Source organism: Oncorhynchus keta, chromosome 17 (genome assembly GCF_023373465.1).
Source record: "Oncorhynchus keta strain PuntledgeMale-10-30-2019 chromosome 17, Oket_V2, whole genome shotgun sequence".
In the NCBI taxonomy this organism is placed as follows: Eukaryota; Metazoa; Chordata; class Actinopteri; order Salmoniformes; family Salmonidae; genus Oncorhynchus; species Oncorhynchus keta.
The window spans coordinates 32,365,410-32,378,394 of NC_068437.1; the positions used below are offsets into that span (position 1 = coordinate 32,365,410).

Sequence of the window (12,985 nt, forward strand, 5' to 3'; positions counted from 1 at the left end):
TAACTCTCACTGATGTGGGATTCAAGTGTTTTCAGTTTGTGTGTACAGTATGTGTAGGTTAAAGACAAGCTCCGGAACTTTGGCGACTACTAAGTATTTTTAAACCACCCACTTTGGGCTGGATGTGTCAATGCATAGTTCATACATGCATAACATATGAGCAGAATTATTGTTTTACCTCAACTAGCTACAAAATCCCTAGTTTCAAAGCAACTTTTTGCTGGAAACTGTTGTGCTGTGCCATTTTCCCTACATTCCCACCCGTGGGCCAACCCACTACCAATTAGACTTCAACCAATGAGCTTCAGCCCCTCGCCATGCGAGTGACAGCTAGCAAGAGGCATATCATGCACAAACAGCAGAGCGAGAGAGAAATGACGTGGTGTATATATCTGCACCAGTGGAGGCTGGTGGGAGGAGCAATAGGACGGCTTATTGTAATGGCTGGAATGGAATGAGTGGAACGGAGCCAAACATTTGGTTTCCATATGTTTGATGTGTTTGATACCGTTCCATTTATTCCATTGCAGCCATTATAATGAACCCATTGTCCTATAGCTCTTCCAACCAGCCTCTACTGAAGTGCACATGTGAGACATACTAATTTTAGGGGACCACTTTTGGCTCGTGTGTGCTAGTTTCAGAACTACTGGCTCAAAAGTACACATAAGTATCAGATAATCTCTTTATTAAAGCACCAGCAGTGTGTATGTGTAGGTTAATAAACCTCCAGCAGTGTGTATGTGTAGGTTAACAAACCTCCAGCAGTGTGTATGTGTAGTTTAATAAACCTCCAGCAGTGTGTACTGTATGTGTAGGTTAATAAACCTCCAGCAGTGTGTATGTGTAGGTTAATAAACCTCCAGCCGCGTGTATGTGTAGGTTAATAAACCTCCAGCAGTGTGTACTGTATGTGTAGGTTAATAAACCTCCAGCAGCGTGTATGTGTAGGTTAATAAACCTCCAGCAGTGTGTATGTGTAGGTTAATAAACCTCCAGCAGTGTGTATGTGTAGGTTAATAAACCTCCAGCCGCGTGTATGTGTAGGTTAATAAACCTCCAGCAGTGTGTATGTGTAGGTTAATAAACCTCCAGCAGTGTGTATGTGTAGGTTAATAAACCTCCAGCCGCATGTATGTGTAGGTTAATAAACCTCCAGCAGTGTGTATGTGTAGGTTAATAAACCTCCAGCAGTGTGTATGTGTAGGTTAATAAACCTCCAGCAGTGTGTATGTGTAGGTTAATAAACCTCCAGCAGTGTGTATGTGTAGGTTAATAAACCTCCAGCCGCGTGTATGTGTAGGTTAATAAACCTCCAGCAGTGTGTATGTGTAGGTTAATAAACCTCCAGCAGTGTGTATGTGTAGGTTAATAAACCTCCAGCAGTGTGTATGTGTAGGTTAATAAACCTCCAGCAGTGTGTATGTGTAGGTTAATAAACCTCCAGCAGTGTGTATGTGTAGGTTAATAAACCTCCAGCAGTGTGTATGTGTAGGTTAATAAACCTCCAGCAGTGTGTATGTGTAGGTTAATAAACCTCCAGCAGTGTGTATGTGTAGGTTAATAAACCTCCAGCAGTGTGTATGTGTAGGTTAATAAACCTCCAGCAGTGTGTACTGTATGTGTAGGTTAATAAAACTCCAGCAGTGTGTGACTCACCCACTCCTGCTGTATGAGGCTGACAGCCTTGATGGCCTTGGAGAGATTCCTACAGGCCAGGATCACATGGGCCCCATGGAGGGCAAACGACTTGGCTGTCTCAAAACCTACACACAGAGAGGAGGTAGCAACAGGGGTAGGGAGAGAGGGAGAGAGAGATGTTTACACAGATCCACAAAGAATTAGAAAACAAACCCAATTTTGATAAACTCCCATACAGTGCCTTGCGAAAGAATTCGGCCCCCTTGAACTTTGCGACCTTTTGCCACATTTCAGGCTTCAAACATAAAGATATAAAACCATATTTTTTTGTGAAGAATTAACAACAAGTGGGACACAATCATGAAGTGAAACGACATTTATTGGATATTTCAAACTTTTTTAACAAATCAAAAACGGAAAAATTGGGTGTGCAAAATTATTCAGCCCCTTTACTTTCAGTGCAGCAAACTCTCTCCAGAAGTTCAGTGAGGATCTCTGAATGATCCAATGTTGACCTAAATGACTAATGATGATAAATACAATCCACCTGTGTGTAATCAAGTCTCCGTATAAATGCACCTGCACTGTGATCGTCTCAGAGGTCCGTTAAAAGCGCAGAGAGCATCATGAAGAACAAGGAACACACCAGGAAGGTTTGAGATACCGTTGTGAAGAAGTTTAAAGCAATGGCGGATATTTGGATACAAAAAGATTTCCCAAGCTTTAAACATCCCAAGGAGCACTGTGCAAGCGATAATATTGAAATGGAAGGAGTATCAGACCACTGCAAATCTACCAAGACCTGGCCGTCCCTCTAAACTTTCAGCTCATACAAGGAGAAGACTGATCAGAGATGCAGCCAAGAGGCCCATGATCACTCTGGATGAACTGCAGAGATTTACAGCTGAGGTGGGAGACTCTGTTCATAGGACAACAATCAGTCGTATATTGCACAAATCTGGCCTTTATGGAAGAGTGGCAAGAAGAAAGCCATTTCTTAAAGATATCCATAAAAAGTGTTGTTTAAAGTTTGCCACAAGCCACCTGGGAGACACAAACATGTGGAAGAAGGTGCTCTGGTCAGATGAAACCAAAATTGAACTTTTTGGCAACAATGCAAAACGTTATGTTTGGCGTAAAAGCAACACAGCTCATCACCCTGAACACACCATCCCCACTGTCAAACATGGTGGTGGCAGCATCATGGTTTGGGCCTGCTTGTCTTCAGCAGGGACAGGGAAGATGGTTAAAATTGATGGGAAGATGGATGGAGCCAAATACAGGACCATTCTGGATGAAAACCTGCTGGAGTCTGCAAAAGACCTGAGACTGGGACGGAGATTTGTCTTCCAACAAGACAATGATCCAAAACATAAAGCAAAATCTACAATGGAATGGTTCAAAAATAAACATATCCAGGTGTTAGAATGGCCAAGTCAAAGTCCAGACCTGAATCCAATCGAGAATCTGTGGAAAGAACTGAAAACTGCTGTTCACAAATGCTCTCCATCCAACCTCACTGAGCTCGAGCTGTTTTGCAAGGAGGAATGGGAAAAAAATTTGGTCTCTTGATGTGCAAAACTGATAGAGACATACCCCAAGCGACTTACAGCTGTAATCGCAGCAAAAGGTGGCGCAACAAAGTATTAACTTAAGGGGGCTGAATAATTTTGCACGTCCAATTTTTCAGTTTTTGATTTGTTAAAAAGTTTGAAATATCCAATAAATGTCGTTCCACTTCATGATTGTGTCCCACTTGTTGTTGATTCTTCACAAAAAATACAGTTTTATATCTTTATGTTTGAAGCCTGAAATGTGGCAAAAGGTCGCAAAGTTCAAGGGGGCCGAATACTTTCGCAAGGCACTGTATCTATTGGATGAAATACCACAGTGTGCCATCACAGCAGCAAGATTTATGACTTGTTGCCACAAGAAAAGGGCAACCAATGAAGAACAAACATAATTGTAAATACACCCCATATTTAGGTTTATTTGCACATCGTTACAACATTTGAAATCTATTTTATTATTTTGGAACTTCTGTGAGTGTAATGTTTACTATTAATTTTTATTGTTTATTTCACTTTTGTTTATTATCTACTTCACTTTCTTTGGCAATGTTTGGCAATGTTTCCCATGCCAATAAAGCCCTGGAATTGAATTGAATCGAGAGGAAGGGGCATGGAAGAGGGGAGCAACAGAGTGGGTGGAGGGAGAGAAGATAAAGAGGAGGGAGACAGAGAGAGTAATGCTTTAAAGAGGAGTTATTTTGGGAGATAATTTGGAGATACTCAGGGCAATTGACTGTGAAGGGGAATAAGATGAGTTAGAAATTATATTAAACATAGATATGGATTCTATCGCTGAGGAGGAAGCCAAAGGGTCTACTAGGGAAAGTTAATCATGTCTCTGTGAAGTGATGAAACTGATTGAATTAATGTGGTTCAGGACTTCACCCACTAGTCTCGGATACAGTTATAGGAACCAACCACAAGCCATTTTACAAGTTATCACTATCCACTGACTGTACTGAGAGAAACATGGAGATTCATATTGGTTGGAGTGATAATGTGATATCAGTTCTGCTAGCAATAACAATAATGATGTTGATGATTAGGTTAACTACTGAAGTTATAGAGAGGACAACTAGAAAATGTGAACCATTCGACTGACTTGAAAATGTCCATATAAAACCTTGGTGTGATATTCTAGCACTTCAAAGACTGACTGATAAAGACATTTATTACATCAAAAGAGTGGTTCTGATAGAAACTGGATTTATCAGTACAAGACTACTTCACGACTCCATACAAATCATGTAGTCACGATAAAACGGACAAAAAAACAAGATAGACGGAAGTTAATTTCCAAATTGCCAGTCTAAATGGGTCATTTCAACCCAGAGGTAGAATTCATTTACGAGATTACATTTTCCTTAAATCATGTTTTTATTTCCTGTTATGATTGACTAACTTTCCCATCCGTGGATGTTGATATTAACAGTGTGCTATAAAGCGTTCAGTATCCACTCAGTGGTACACTATTTCTCAATCATTTCCTTTGACAGTCATGTATACATCTTTAATAAACAGACACACACAGCATGTGCACATACACACACACATACACACACACACACACACACACACACACACACACACACACACACACACACACACACAGACACACAGACACAGAGTGATGAGTGACATGCCGGTAGGGCAGGTTGATGCCCGCTAAGTGGTTGTGACAGAGAGGGAGTGGCAGACAGCCAGTGCCACAGCCAGCGTGGATTAAAACCAACCAGTAATTAGATTAGGTCTTAATCTGATTTTCATTAAATGGAGAACTAGGGGGCCTAATTGTGAGTGGAGTGTTAAAGAGTAATATCTATTAAAACTGTAAATTGGAGTGGGATTGGAAGGTCTCGATGACAACTGAAGCATGGAATTAAATCATATGACACTTATTAGGTGTAATGGAAAATGCGCTGCCACGCGTCCCCTCGCAGGAAAAGGACACGAACATAATAACAAAATGAAAGAAGAGAAAGTGTTGCACTTTGACTGTGAGAAAATGATAAATCAACACTTTTTAAAATGGTGTTTGAACAGGCATAATCTTACATACCAAGTATCACAGAGCCTTGACACAAACTTTTTCTCACTCTCTCTGACTAGTTTCATAGTTGTTCAAATACCCCTTACCAGTTCAAATACTAATACTAATATGTCAAATGGGAATGTTTCTCAAACAAAACATCTGATTTACCCTACATTATACAATGAACCAGACAGCAACAAACCCAAAGTTCTACTCATATTTACAAAGAATAAACAGCAGTCAGAACAGGAGGTTAGACATGCCTGCTACAGCTTAAACAATGATTATTCCATCCTGTCTAAATTGGACAAGAACACTGGCAGCTGGGTAAACAATGCCACCCTACACTCACTTGTTGTGTGTACCAAGCATGAAAGTGAAATGAATCGACACCAGTGTTTTCCATAATGGCGTACAAATTAGAATATGACAACAACAACATGGGTGACAGAGACGTGGTTTCTTCATGACAAATAACAAGGGCTTGGCATTAATTGTGAAATAACGAGAGAGCCGTTGGTTTACAAAGAATCCCCACCCTCAAGCCTGTGTTTCCTGTACGGAGGTGGTGTGGAGATTAGTTCCTGGTCAGGTGAACAACGGGGAGGTTATTTAGCGTTCCACTCAGACTGTAGAACATGACAGGAGGTCAGGCTGGGGTATGTTCTACTCAGGGACAATGAGAGGCCTACTCAACAGTAAGCGTTTAGACTAGGGAAAGACACACCACACTCTTAGGGCTGGTTTCCTGGACCCAGATTAAGACTACCTCAGGATTAAAAAGCATTTTCAATGGAGAATCTTCATCACTTTGAAGGTCCATAGCATCCATAAGTAAAACACTGTATTATTGTACAATCAGAGAAACATCTCTATAAAGCAGGGGATGCTCTGCATGGTACATTAGGATCCTGGCCATCCTGATATCCACAATAATGAGTGTGATTTAACGCTCTGTTTGTCCTGCGAGGCCCAACGCCCCTCTTCGTATTTCCTCCATACACAGGTGTATTGGCTCAGCCTAATGAGATCATTACCAGTAAACCTGTTTATTTGGCAAATGGAAAAGCATTTTACTACAATGAACTGTGTTGATTTGGGCAAACAGAGCTAAAATCAGATCATTAAAACCCTCAATGGTAAACATGTTTATTTGGCGAACAGATAACCTCCCTTGCCAGAAGATTCAGACCCTACCGTTATTCTTGTTTACACTGAGCTGCACTGAAGTCGGAGGCACTGGTCTATTTACCATTAGGCAGAAGAGGCGATAGCCTCACACCATCAAGGGACCTCATGATCTGGGCATAAAAAAATAGATACAAAAATAATAATTTCTCAGCTTGAGGTCTTCTCATGCTCTGCTGGAGATGTCATCGCCATCAAAATCTGTCTGTTTAAGATAGAGAAATATTTTCTTTGCATGGGCTACGTCTCAATCGGGGCGGCAGGGTAGCCTAGTGGTTAGAGCGTTGGACTAGTAACCGAAAGGCTGCAAGTTCAAATCCCCAAGCTGACAAGGTACAAATCTGTCGTTCTGCCCCTGAACAGGCAGTTAACCCACTGTTACTAGGCCGTCATTGAAAATAAGAATTTGTTCTTAACTGACTTGCCTAGTTAAATAAATAAAAATATTTTAAAAATCCACTGCATCTGCCGATGTCGGCGGTGGAAGGTGGCCGAGCTACATCAGTATTTGTCAGGCCAGGAGACATCCCAAAAATCGGTCTTCTCACGAAAACATTGGTAGCGTCTGAACGGTTTGGGCTACACAATTATATGACTCTCTATGGAAAGATGAGACTTACGAACGATGCTGTTCTCCGTTTTTCTCTATGACCCCCACAAGTGTCACTAGACTCACCTGAAGGTACCGAGCTGAAAAATGAATGGAAGTTAATATGGCATTTCCACAGGTAATTCCATGATAAAATATTATAAAAATTATTCTGAGCTTTCCTTCTCTCTCTCACATACAGAACAGACACTTCAAAACATACTTCCTTTTGATAACATTTTTGACTGTTTTTCCATGTATGAATCTGTTATTAAATGCGTTTCTATGGGCTAATAGCAATAAGGCCAAATTCAATGTTTCATCAAATATATACACTGCTCAACAAAATTAAGGGAACACTAAAATAACACATCCTAGATCTGAATGAATGAAATATTCGTATTAAATACTTTTTTCTTTACCTAGTTGAATGTGCTGACGACAAAATCACACAAAAATTATCAATAGAAATCAAATGTATCAACCCGTGGAGGTCTGGATTTGGAGTCACACTCAAAATTAAAGTGGAAAAGTACACTACAGGCTGATCCAACTTTGATGTAATGTCCTTAAAACAAGTCAAAATGAGGCTCAGTAGTGTGTGTGGCCTCCATGTGCCTGTATGACCTCCCTACAACGCCTGGGCATGCTCATGATGAGGTGGCGGATGGTCTCCTGAGGGATCTCCTCCCAGACCTGGACTAAAGCATCCGCCAACTCCTGGACAGTCTGTGGTGCAACGTGCTCAAATGGATTCAGGTCTGGGGAACGGGCGGGCCAGTCCATAGCATCAATGCCTTCCTCTTGCAGGAACTGCTGACACACTCCAGCCACATGAGGTCTAGCATTGTCTTGCATTAGGAGGAACCCAGGGCCAACCGCACCAGCATATGGTCTCACAAGGGGTCTGAGGATCTCATCTCGGTACCTAATGGCAGTCAGGCTACCTCTAGCGAGCACATGGAAGGCTGTGCGGCCCCCCCAAAGAAATGCCACCCCACACCATGACTGACCCACTGCCAAACCGGTCATGCTGGAGGATGTTGCAGGCAGCAAAACGTTCTCCACAGCGTCTCCAGCCTCTGTCACATGTGCTCAGTGTGAACCTGCTTTCATCTGTGAAGAGCACAGGGCGCCAGTGGCGAATTTGCCAATCGTTGTGTTCTCTGGCAAATGCCAAACGTCCTGCACGGTGTTGGGCTGTAAGCACAACCCCCACCTGTGGACGTCAGCCTTCATACCACCCTCATGGAGTCTGTTTCTGACCGTCTGCTGGGTTGTTGCCCTCCTACGGCCTCCTCCACTTCTCCTGATGTACTGGCCTGTCTCCTGGTAGCGCCTCCATGCTCTGGACACTACGCTGACAGACACAGCAAACCTTCTTGCCACAGCTCGCATTGATGTTCCATCCTGGATGAGCTGCACTACCTGAGCCACTTGTGTGGGTTAAAGACTCCTTCTCATGCTACCACTAGAGTGAAAGCACCGCTAGCATTCAAAAGTGACCAAAACATCAGCCAGGAAGCATAGGAACTGAGAAGTGGTCTGTGGTCACCACCTGCAGAACCAGTCCTTTATTGGAGGTGTCTTGCTAATTGCCTATAATTTCCACCTGTTGTCTATTCCATTTGCACAACAGCATGTGAAATGTATTGCCAATCAGTGTTGCTTCCTAAGTGGACAGTTTGATTTCACAGAAGTGTGATTGATTTGGAGTTACATTGTGTTGTTTAAGTGTTCCCTTTATTTTTTTGAGCGGTGTATACATTTTCATATCTAAAATTCCAAATCAAATAGCTAAATTATCCTTGGTATCTTAAAACAATTCCATACGTTAGCTTAGTAGAAACCCATCCCCGGCCCTTAGACTAGGGGCAGTCACGTGCACATGCCCCTTTCCCCTTCCAGTCTCCAAAGGACCCCAAAATCATTTTTTTTGAATACATTCTTTGTCATTGTTGTTCGGAATTCACTGCCTGCAAGTTGTCATCAAGTTCACCCCCCCACCCCCAAGCCGTCCGTTGGTTGGTTGCGCCTGTTGATCTTCCCTGTACGGCGCTCACACGCGCCTGGTATACAAACATGCATGGCTTGAGAGATACACTCACCATTCTAGTGTGTGTAGTTAGATACCTGGTTTAAATATGAACAGTAATGCCACAGCAGCATACCATTGATTAACACTTACCATTGATTAACACTTGATTTAGCCTACAGCATCATCAACAGTCGGTCTGGTTGGCTGATACGCACAGCAGAGAGAGACAGAGCGATAGAGAGGTAAATTACAAATCAGTAAAAGAAATGGAGCTAGCTAACTAGCAGATTTACATCAATCATCAATATTAATGACCAGCTGATAGCCCAGACTCTTTTCCCTGTGTTAATCATGTCTTTAGGAGGCACTGTAACTAGCTTGCTTACAATTTGTGGTGATGAGTGAGTGTTGTTGCAGAACTAAATAGACCAATGCTCAAAAATGTAAGCATTGTCTCTACAGAGTCAGTTGGTTATGAATTTTGACATATGAATTATGAAAGTTTTTTTTTTTTCAAGCGGGAGGTGGCCTTTTTTCATTTTGAGCACCTGCACCCTGAAAGGTCACTGCACTGCCCTGACTAGGGGAATATAATAAGCATTTCTTTGGTAAAATACAGGTGCTGCTGATAATACTGCCATTGTCGTCGAGGCAGAGGACATTTGTGGCCCATGTGTATGTGTAGCCAATGTACTGTATTTGATGCTGTCTGGACAAAAAAATTATGGCATGTCATACTCTTTCTGGCCAGACAGCATCAGATACATGGGCTACAATATAGTCAGACAGAGGGGCGCAGTTTCGCTCGCTCGGATGCTTTCTCCGGTGAGATAGTTTCAGCCACTTGTGAATTGAAGGAAAATCTCTAAGTCTGCCCTTGGTCAGAATGGTAATCATGGTTATATTAAGACACTGTGAAGCCGGCGCGAGATATTGGTTCGGAAAACTTACCTCAATGCAGGGATGGGATATGCCACGGTACTCCAAACTGTACCTATATCCTAAACTAGCAGTATTTCAAGCTTCTCGACGGAGCAGTGTGGATAAAGTTGAAGTTAGGAAAACAGTGGCATATCTCATCCCTGCATTGAGGTGAATTTTCCGACTCATATCTCGGCCGGCTCCAAGGTGTATTAATGTAACCATGATTGTGTTCCGACCCCAGCGCCGTGTAAACAAGCGTAACAGTAGGGTCGGTATCTTCTGGTAAATAACCTCACTTTCTCTAGCCCCCAAATAGCTCATGCTCCTTCTCTTTCTCTCTACCAAATCAAAACTGTACAAGATAATTATTCACACCCTAACACCACTCTCCTAACAGTGTTAACTAAAAAGGTTTACACTCATTCTCTCGCTCTATAGAGAACTTCCACCTGCTCTAATGAACACTCAGCTCTCCCCAATTCCTAACTATTCTTACTGCAGTACCTCCTGTGCGTCTCAACGATGAATACACCTGTTCCTACTCTAGAGTATTTTAAGCTCCAAAAGACCGGACTCCACGCCTGCAATGAGGAGCGCTCTAATTCTCCTCCATTCCAACTGCAGCCCCTCCATTAGTTCCAGGGAGGTGGTGTCACCCCAAAAGTGGGATGTATGGTTTGTAATTACAGCCCAGGTGTAAGTTGTTCCACCGGAGAGGCCTGAAGTGGTTCTATTAGCCCTGGCCTGGCCCCTCTTAACCTCTCACCTGGCCCACACAATCCTCCTGTCCCCTATCTCATGCTCCACACTGCTCTCTCACACACACACACACACACAACGGAGGGCTATTTTCATCACTGTCATCAAAAAAAACCTACGTAGCTACATCTCCTCGTCATCCACACACTGTAAACCTGATGGTTCCATAAACTACTTCACTACACACAATAACCCAGTCACCTTTCATTTGAATCCACTGAGGGCTTTAAGCACATATGTATTCCATCCTCTCTCTCTAACCATACCAGTTAAATTATATTACAACTGTAATCATTATCGAACCCTCTTGGCCTACGACACAATTCCCTCGCATGTTACAACAGTTTGGGACTGCATTGTGAATTTGATCCAAGGTTAATAAAGTTGAATAATTTGACTAACCAACCATAACTGGTTCTCATTACGTAGCCAATAAACATCTTCCTCAGAGAGGACATGAAATGCCAGTTGTAAAACCCTTCCCTTCCATTTCCTCATTTATAATAACACCAGCCAAGTCCAATGAGACAGGGGCCTTTACACAAGAGATTGAGACAGGGGACTTTACACAAGAGATTGAGACAGGGGACTTTACACAAGAGATTGAGACAGGGGACTTTACACAAGAGATTGAGACAGGGGACTTTACACAAGAGATTGAGACAGGGGTCTTTACACAAGAGATTGGGACAGGGGTCTTTACACAAGAGATTGAGACAGGGGACTTTACACAAGAGATTGAGACAGGGGTCTTTACACAAGAGATTGAGACAGGGGTCTGTACACAAGAGATTGAGACAGGGGACTTTACACAAGAGATTGAGACAGGGGACTTTACACAAGAGATTGAGACAGTGGTCTTTACACAAGAGATTGGGACAGGGGACTTTACACAAGAGATTGGGACAGGGGTCTTTACACAAGAGATTGAGACAGGGGTCTTTACACAAGAGATTGAGACAGGGGACTTTACACAAGAGATTGAGACAGGGGAATTTACACAAGAGATTGGGACAGGGGTCTTTACACAAGAGATTGAGACAGGGGACTTTACACAAGAGATTGAGACAGGGGTCTTTACACAAGAGATTGAGACAGGGGACTTTACACAAGAGATTGAGACAGGGGTCTTTACACAAGAGATTGAGACAGGGGAATTTACACAAGAGATTGGGACAGGGGTCTTTACACAAGAGATTGAGACAGGGGACTTTACACAAGAGATTGAGACAGGGGTCTTTACACAAGAGATTGAGACAGGGGACTTTACACAAGAGATTGAGACAGGGGTCTTTACACAAGAGATTGAGACAGGGGACTTTACACAAGAGATTGAGACAGGGGTCTTTACACAAGAGATTGAGACAGGGGTCTGTACACAAGAGATTGAGACAGGGGACTTTACACAAGAGATTGAGACAGGGAACTTTACACAAGAGATTGAGACAGGGGACTTTACACAAGAGATTGAGACAGGGGCCTTTACACAAGAGATTGAGACAGGGGTCTTTACACAAGAGATTGAGACAGGGGTCTTTACACAAGAGATTGAGACAGGGGTCTTTACACAAGAGATTGAGACAGGGGTCTGTACACAAGAGATTGAGACAGGGGACTTTACACAAGAGATTGAGACAGGGGACTTTACACAAGAGATTGAGACAGGGGTCTGTACACAAGAGATTGAGACAGGGGTCTGTACACAAGAGATTGAGACAGGGGCCTTTACACAAGAGATTGAGACAGGGGACTTTACACAAGAGATTGAGACAGGGGACTGTACACAAGAGATTGGGACAGGGGACTGTACACAAGAGATTGGGACAGGGGTCTGTACACAAGAGATTGAGACAGGGGACTTTACACAAGAGATTGAGACAGGGGCCTTTACACAAGAGATTGAGACAGGGGTCTTTACACAAGAGATTGAGACAGGGGTCTTTACACAAGAGATTGAGACAGGGGTCTTTACACAAGAGATTGAGACAGGGGTCTGTACACAAGAGATTGAGACAGGGGACTTTACACAAGAGATTGAGACAGGGGACTTTACACAAGAGATTGAGACAGGGGTCTGTACACAAGAGATTGAGACAGGGGTCTGTACACAAGAGATTGAGACAGGGGCCTTTACACAAGAGATTGAGACAGGGGACTTTACACAAGAGATTGAGACAGGGGACTGTACACAAGAGATTGGGACAGGGGACTGTACACAAGAGATTGGGACAGGGGTCTGTACA

The 12,985-nt window shown here is 42.9% G+C and overlaps 1 protein-coding gene and 1 long non-coding RNA gene across 3 annotated transcripts in view; one reads left to right on the forward strand and one right to left on the reverse strand.

The window, feature by feature from the left end:
- The window catches only part of LOC118395718 (WW domain-containing oxidoreductase), a 432,897-nt gene that overhangs the window by 391,433 nt on the left and 28,479 nt on the right, over positions 1-12,985 (reverse strand). For both annotated transcript variants that reach the window (XM_052465907.1, XM_052465908.1), the window contains exon 5: positions 1,660-1,766. In XM_052465907.1, coding sequence (XP_052321867.1) covers positions 1,660-1,766 — 107 coding nt within the window. The remainder of the gene's footprint in view (positions 1-1,659; positions 1,767-12,985) is intronic.
- LOC127908246 (uncharacterized) overlaps positions 1-12,985 on the forward strand; it is a 464,705-nt gene that overhangs the window by 364,414 nt on the left and 87,306 nt on the right. The window lies entirely within an intron of this gene.